An 8,413-nucleotide genomic window follows, 5' to 3' on the forward strand; every position below is an offset into this window, starting at 1 on the left:
GTTGGGGTTTCACTACAATGGAGTGACTCAGGAGGGTCACAGGACAGGGCGTTCCTGATCTGACTGGGAACGCCATAGAATCGCCCGCTGTTGATGCAATGGACTTCAAGAAAATGGCCGAGGAGGCGGCGCGTGTGCAGAAAGGCCTTCGTGGCCATTTTCTTGAGATCCATCTTGTCAGTCTGCGCACGCACCTCCTCTGCAGCCATTTTCTTGAAGTTCATGCGTCAATTGCGGGATTAAATAGAGCACACAGTCAGATCAGGCACCCACTGCCGCGACTTTGCAGTGACACCCTCAGTTTCGCCGACCCTCCTCCGCCTCCTTGGTAAGCCATATTCTCATTGTAAGATGCACCCCCATTTTACACCCGATTTTGGGGAGAAAAAAGTGCATCTTACAATTCGGAAAATACAGTAATTTTCCCCTCCCTCGTTAAAGTTGGTCTGGTCCACTTAGTCACCAGGTGACAGTAATGTGTATCCTGCTGGGTCATTGTGTGGAAGATGTTCCTACCTTCATGACACTTGCACTCATGACCCCTAACAAAGGGACAAAATCAATCATTAGAGTCTTTAGATGGTCTAGTTCCCCAAGGAAATAACATTATGCTCATATACCGCAGCGGTACGTTCCAGCAATGTTGGCATAGTCTACCAGCACTTGTGTCATTGTCACTTGAGCACTACATCAAATCTATGTCTTTTTATTAGGCTCCTTAACTTACACTTTCCTTGAAAGAAACTCTGCTAGAGCGATCGCTGCAACCCATTAGCGGCTGCTGATTGACTGCAGCACTTGCGTGACCTAACAATATCAAGCAATGCGGGGAGACCCAATGCCAATATGGCTGGAGTGGCACCATTGCAAGAAGGTGGAGATTTTATAAGGTTTTGTGTCTTGCTCAGCAAACTACTGAATTTAAGTAGGGGTTGTCCAAGTAGTGCACAACCGCCTTATTAGCAGGTCTTATTTTGCACTGGTAGCTTGATCTGTTCTACGATCTGTTTCTCATGTGTGGCAGATATCTGAGTGATAATCAGTGAGGTCAGCATGTGTTTTTCTACAAAATATTTGATATTTTTTTTCTGTGGATTATGTCTTTCAGAATTCGATTCGGCACAATCTGTCACTTCACAGCAAATTTGTGCGGGTACAGAACGAAGGGACTGGTAAAAGTTCATGGTGGATCCTGAATCCAGAAGGTGGAAAGAATGGGAAATCTCCAAGAAGACGGGCTGCCTCCATGGATAACAACAGCAAGTTCACAAAAAGCAGAGGAAGGGCTGCAAAGAAAAAAGCCTCTCTCCAGTCCGGTCAAGAAGGCAGTGGTGATAGTCCTGGGTCACAGTTCCCGAAGTGGCCTGGAAGCCCCAGTTCACACAGCAATGATGACTTTGAAGCGTGGAACACTTTTCGTCCAAGGACCAGTTCCAATGCCAGCTCAATCATGCCGGAGGAGGAAGATCTTGGAGATGCTGATGTCCACAGTCTAGTGTATCCTCCTTCTTCTACCAAATTGGCATCTACTTTGCCAAGTTTGTCAGAGATGGGAAACTCTGAGAATATGGAGAATCTTCTAGATAATCTGAATCTGTTATCTCCAAACACCTCATTGACTGTTTCCACACAGTCCTCACCCGCATCCATGATGCAGCAACAATCCGGTTATTTATTTACTTCCCCAGACACAAATTTGGGTTCACCTGACTCTGAATTCAGAAAATATGCATATGGTCAAGCTGGCATGAACTCCATGTCACCGATGGCAATGCCAAGTGTTCCAGAAGGTAAATCTGCCTATAGAGCAGTGGGGCCATATAATGTTCCTGCTGGACTTCTGAAGGAACTGCTTACCACAGATTGCCCGCCACATAATGATTTGTTGGCCTCAGAATCAGCAGTTTCTCAAGGCAACAGTAGGATTCTGAGTCAGAATGTGCTGATGGCGTCTAATTCTGGAATGTCTGCGTACGGCACCCAGCAACCCCACAACAAAATGAACCCCATTCCCCATACACATCAACAACATACTCAGCAGACCTCTATGAATGGTCGTGCCTTGCCTCATACTGGGAGTACCTTGACTCATACTGCTGGCATTAGCCGCCTGTCAACAGTGAAAACGTCATTACAAGTGCCTATGAGTCAGCCCCTTCAAATGTCCGGCATGGGTTCTTATCCTACAAATAGCTGTAATGGCTATGGCAGAGTTGGCATTGTTTCCATCCACCAGGAGATGCTGCCTAGTGACTTGGATGACATGTTCGTTGAACGCTTGGACTGTGACATGGAGTCCATTATTCGGAATGACCTCATGGAAGATGGAGAAGCAGATTTTAACTTTGATAGTCTGTTATCAAACCAAAGCTTTCCTCACAATGTCACAACCACCACGCACAGCTGGGTATCTGGATAGACACAGAGAATGTAAGTGTCGGACATTGCACTGTACAACTTGTGGATTATTATCTGGTCGGCAAAAAAACATGCATTGTAGGAAACTATAGCCATAGAAAGACCTCATAATAATAGAATTTCTGAAATTTGGTATAATTGCTCTTTAAGGGGTTTTGTTAGGAAACCCTTGTATCACCCCTACCCCCCTGCTGGCTGCTGAGTGGACTTGTGGCCAGCCAATATCCTATAGTCAGCCATTAGTCAAAGACCCTTCTTTGTTAGCCTGTTTAAAAACCACCAGGAATTTGCTATATGAGGTAAAGGCATTGCTATACTGACAGTAAGATGCTGAATCCAGGCATACCTGATATAGAAAGATTGGGTGCTTGGTTGATGATTATCAAAGTTGCAGAAATGCGGGCGGGTCTTCTGTGGGTCGGAGTCCTCGGCGTTTATGCCTACTCAGGCGTCCTCCTGGCTTGCCCCCTTTGCTATATTGGAATATTTTGCCACTATTGCTGATTTTTTATTTTGGTGGTGAATGCACATTGCCACAGTAATTCTGTATTCACTCAAATGGTGCTGGAGTCTGCGCATGCGCGAACTGCAATCTACTGTGCCATTTTATTGCAGACACTGCAGTGAAGACTATGAGCAGCAAGGGCACGTGCTCAGATGGGAAAGAAAAAATATATGTTCATGCACCAATGCCTTTCATAGTCTTCTCCACTGTGTCTTCAATAAAATGGCATCAGAGACCACGGAACGCGCATGCGTGGACTCGGCGCCATTTTAATGAAGACAGAATTGCTGTGGCAATGTGCATGTGCCACCAACAGTAATGGCACAATATTCAAATAACGAAAAGGGGGCAAGCCATGAGGACGCTGGAGGAGGAATAAACAGAGGACCCGACCCACAAAAACCGCCCCCGCTACACCTGTCAAAGTGCAGTGCATTTCTTTAACTTTGATTTAAACCTATTTCATCAACCAAAAATCTTACTGCCTGTATGGCACCGCCTGCACCTCAAATAGAAAAATCCTGCTGGTTGTGTCTTTTTAAAGTAAATTGGGGGTTTAAAGGAGGAAGAAGTTTTAGGTTTTCCCAAATTAAACTTTTAATTGTTGTTTTTGTTGACTGTTACTTTAATTAATAATAATGTAGAGATCATTCAGGCAGGCAATTCCCAAGAACAACGCCTCAATTATTCACACTTCTACTAATAATTTCCATCAGGCTGGTTTGAATCAAATTGCTTTATAAATTCTTATCATCTATCACCCATTATTGTAGTTTTTGTACAGAGTTGTCTTCTAACCATATTTTACCAATTAAATCTTTATTAAAAGCTGATGGACTTTGAATTGTATTATAGAAACAGTAACACAAATCAAAGCTCTATTAATTATATCTTTAGTATATTTGGTATATTTGTCTTGTATGTTCACAGCGGCCTTCACGACTCGAACTGCATTTATAGTAGCAGATTATCAGGAACCTTCTTGTTTACCAATATTCGGCCAATCACCTGATGAACTTGTTTAAAGATCATTGATCTCAACAGCACATCCTCTTGCTTCATGGGATATGTGCTGTCGAGAGCAATCACATTGACGATCGTCCTGTGTGTGAGGAAGTGCTGTCATCTGCTCTGTACAGGCTTTAACCTAACTGCTGGTTGGCTTCCATGTAACCGATCAGCACTTGTTTTAACAGCTCCGGGTCGACCTGTGTAAATGCACCATTAAGATTGCAATTGGTGCAGTTTATGATGTCAATGTGACCGAACAGCTTTAAGGGGTTGTGCTAAATCACCTCTCAACACAGGAGAGGTGTTAAGTTGTTGATTATAGGGTTCCCACCAGTCATTAAAATCCGGTAGTGATGAGCGAGCACTTACATGCTCAGCTGCTCTGTACTCGTAACAGAGTTTGATGCTTGGATGGGCCTGACTTTTGTACTGAGTAAAATGGAAGTCGGTGGGGAACACGCTCATTTTTTCGAAAAACTAGTTGAGCCCGTCCATGCATCAAACTGCTTGTTATGAATATTGTGCACCTGAGCATGGTAGTGCTCTCATCAATAAACAAGGGTCCTGTTTTTGAACTGCATAAATGTCAAGCGTGGTTGTTGATACTCCATTCGCAATTTCTAATATGGACAGCAGAGAACAGCGTACGACAATCTTCATCAATCCCATTGAGTGGAGTGGCATATGACCACTCAAAATAGGAGAATGAAGACCCTTGGTCTTATTGAGTTCTTCAACAATCTGCATCTGTTAAGTGGTAAAAGGCTGGGGGGAGTTGAGTGAAGGGGTGTCCCAAAATCTCAGCTTATGGGCTCTTTTCCACTTGCGTACTGCTTTCCATAAGCTAATGACCCTCTTCTGCGGTGTCAGACGAGGGTCATTCATGCTACTGTGATGTGATCTTGCAATCGCATCACAGGAGCTGAGAAAATGGAGGGAGCACTTTCTCCCCATCTCCTCCGCTGTCTCTCTGCGTGCACCGCACTGCAGTCGCATAACATGCAAGTGCAGTGCGATTTTTACACATGCGTGAGCCGAGACTCTGTGCAAAGCGCAGCATGAGAGCACGATTCATGTGGAGAAAAAAACAGGACCGAGGAAACTGCCTCATTGATTAACACTGGTGCAAGTGCAATCCGTGTTTTTTGTTTTTGGTTTTTTTTTTTTTTATCGGATTGCACTTGGCCATGAAAATTGCAGATGGAAAAGAGCCCTACAGCTCGCTCACAGTAGTGTATAACTCAAATGAGTGCAATGCAAGACAAAAGGAATTCCACTCTGACCCATGTGATTCAGGGAGGCTGTGCTGATCGGAGTGGGGTTTTTTTTTGTTTTTTTTTTTTTTCTAGATGAAAATCGAACCCCATTTTTAACTTCTTTATAAATATACAGTAGTGTGAGTGTACCCTTACTGTGAGATTATCCCCTATAATGCTCTACAACCCTCTAAAGCCCAACTGTGCCTTTTTTCCCCCCCACACTGCATCTGTGCAGGGTTTTTCTGGTTTTGCAGCATGTCCCCATTCGCTTTGAGATGATCTGCAACACCAGATAGTCAATGGACAAGTGATGCAGTTTCTGGAGCAAAACGCAGATTCTTTTACATTTTGCCAGTCCCCAATGTTTTGAGTATCGTATATTAATTTGGTGCGGTTTCCTTTTAGTCGAGCAGTTTACAGCTTGTTGGCTCCTGACCTCTTATTCTTTGTATTGTAGGCAGCATCGCCATAAAGGACAGTGGAAGAAACCTCCAAAGATGCTTTTCTCTGGCCTGTTTTTTGTTAAGCCTGATGAAATTTGGACGTGTCCCAGTGTTTGCCAGTTCTCTGCTGCTCCCGGACCTCCATCACTATGAAGTGCCAAACTGACTAAAAAAATAAATAAAATCTGCTGGGGGGAAAACAAAAGCCTGCATCTTTGCCATTCGGGGGCTTGTGTGCACAGTAAAGACATAATGACTTTATGGTGTATTTTGCTTCTTTGCTCTAGGTGTTTGCTGTGGATGTGAGATCTGCTCAGCAATGGGGCATCTCGCTGAAATTGTTTTCAAGACTGGAAGCTACATAAGCCCCTCGTGCACGAAATGACCTAACGAGAAGCATAAAGCGATATTGCCAGCATTTTATTTTTCCTCAATGCGGTGTTTCTTCGGTAACTGCCAAATGTATGTGTAATGGCTACGGTCTAATTTATTTACATTCCAGGCTCGTGGGGATCTTTCCTATCCTTGGACCAACATATACATAGTCCAGCGTTGGTGCTAGAATTTTGCTAAAAAAAAGAGAAAAGAAATAAATAAAACTTAACTTATCTGCCCTACAAATTCTTAAAAAATGTTGGTTTAAAAAAAAAAAATATATATATATATATATATATATATATATTATAAAAAAAAAACTGGAATGTGTTAACCATTGCAGACTCTTCTTAGTCTGCCTATTTTTTTCTGCTTGTGGTAGGTTTCGAATAAAACCAACTCAAAATACCAGTATTTCCTCAGTTGGAGTCCGGAAATTGAAAAAAAAAATAAACTAAGTGTGTGTGTGTACTGATAGGCTTTAATCTGTTCCAAATGGATATATCTGAAATTAAAATGTGTTGCGACGTTTCATTACCTGCCCTATTACAGATACAGGTACAGATTTTTGTAAAATATATTATATATAATATATTTTATAAAAATGTGTACCTGTATCTGTAATAGGGCAGGTAATGAAACGTCGCAATACATTTTAATTTCAGATATATCCATTTGGAACAGATTAAAGCCTATCAGTAGTTTAGGCTCCAGGCTCTCCAATCTCCATGCATTCACAGGTCTTTAATATTTCATTGCACTTAAGTGATCATCTGTAAATGATCTCTTGTTTAAAAAGCTTTATTTTTTTTTCTTTTTTTTTTTCTATCATTTCTATGAAACAGAATTAGTAATTTTCACACTAATCACTGGGGTTTTCTTAAATTATGGGAGTATCATTTTAGAAAGTTTTCAGCAGGCCCATTAAGGACTTGGGATCAGATTTTGTTTTAATGTAGATGTGGTGTTTCTAAAAAACACATGAAAATTTGTCTAACGTTAGACCCAATGTCCAGTGTGAAAAGTACAATGTTTCTATTTTTTATTTTATTTTTTTTAATTCAGAGAATGACAGTGGGGGAAAAAAAAGCTAAGAAAAATATTCACCCAAACCTGATTTAATCAATAAATTTATTTTGTAATGATGGCTTCCTTTTTAAATGGTTTTAAAAGTATACACACCCCTTCACAACTATTCTTTTGTTTGATTTAGTGCAACTTAAAGTGAAGCAACTTTGCAAATCTAATTGATTACACTATTTTTGGGGGGTTTTTGGAACATTTTTTTTGTCTCCAACTCTTGTGCTGCCCTGTGTGTGTCTCTGGTATCAGACAATAAACCTGCCTGGAATCTAATCTTGCATTCTACATCTTCCACCCATCTTCACTTTCTTGCTAACAGTTGGGTAGGACCTGTGAAAGGGAGAAGAGCTGCAGACCCTGACTACACTGGGCTTGTTTGTTGTCTGTTACTATGGAAACACATAGCCAGCAGCTTCAATGGAAGCCTAAAGGCCGATTTTACACGCTGCGATATCGGTACCGATATCGCTAGCGTGGGTACCCGCCCCCATTGGTTGTGCAACATGGGCAAATTGCTGCCCGTGACGCACAGCATCACCCAGACCCGTCACCCTACTTACCTGCCTAGCGACGTTGCTGTGACCGGCAAACTGCCTCCTTTCTAAGGGGGCGGTCCGTGCGGCGTCACCGCGACGTCACTAAGTGGCCGCCCAATAGAAGCGGAGGGGCGGAGATGAGCGGGACGTAACATCCTGCCCACCTCCTTCCTTCCGTATTGTGACCGGGACGCAGGTAAAGAGAGGTTCCTCGTTCCTGCGGTGTCACATGGAGCGATGTGCTGCCGCAGGAACGACGAACTACATCGTTACTGCAGCAGCGACGATATTTGAGAATGGACCCCCATGTCACCGATGAGCGATTTTGCACGTTTTTGCGACGATGCAAAATCACTCATAGGTGTCACACGCAATGACATCGCTAAAACGTCCGGATGTGTGTCACCAATTCCTTGACCCCCAACGAGATCGCTTTAGCGATGTCGTAGCGTGTAAAGCGGCCTTTAGGTGGTTGCAAATGGTCTTGATGAAGAGCATTTTATAAAGTAGCTTTATTTTTTGCATTGACAAAATTTTAATAATTGTGAATGTGTATGTAGCCTTAATTGCAAAGTCTTCCGGACTCCAGCTCGGGCCTGCTTGTATTTTTGGTTCGCCGATGTAGTGCCTGAGGTGTATCGCTCTCTGCCTAAATAAGAGCACATCATGGAACAGCTTTGTTGATCCAATTCAAGGGTTCAACCAACGAGCAGTCAACTATAGAGACAATGGGTGATGTCAGATCTTGTACAAAAAAGTGTTTTTAATATGTATGTATAATTG

At 42.6% G+C, this 8,413-nt stretch overlaps 1 protein-coding gene across 1 annotated transcript in view; it reads left to right on the forward strand.

Annotated features, from left to right (window-relative positions):
* FOXO1 (forkhead box O1) overlaps positions 1–6,127 on the forward strand; it is a 54,460-nt gene extending 48,333 nt beyond the window's left edge. The window contains exons 2-3 of the mRNA XM_075334593.1: positions 1,109–2,430; positions 5,651–6,127. Coding sequence (XP_075190708.1) covers positions 1,109–2,419 — 1,311 coding nt within the window. The 3' untranslated portion in view covers positions 2,420–2,430; positions 5,651–6,127. The remainder of the gene's footprint in view (positions 1–1,108; positions 2,431–5,650) is intronic.
* The last annotated feature ends 2,286 nt before the right edge of the window (positions 6,128–8,413 follow it).

The sequence above is a fragment of the Anomaloglossus baeobatrachus genome, chromosome 2 (genome assembly GCF_048569485.1).
Source record: "Anomaloglossus baeobatrachus isolate aAnoBae1 chromosome 2, aAnoBae1.hap1, whole genome shotgun sequence".
Classification (NCBI taxonomy): Eukaryota; Metazoa; Chordata; class Amphibia; order Anura; family Aromobatidae; genus Anomaloglossus; species Anomaloglossus baeobatrachus.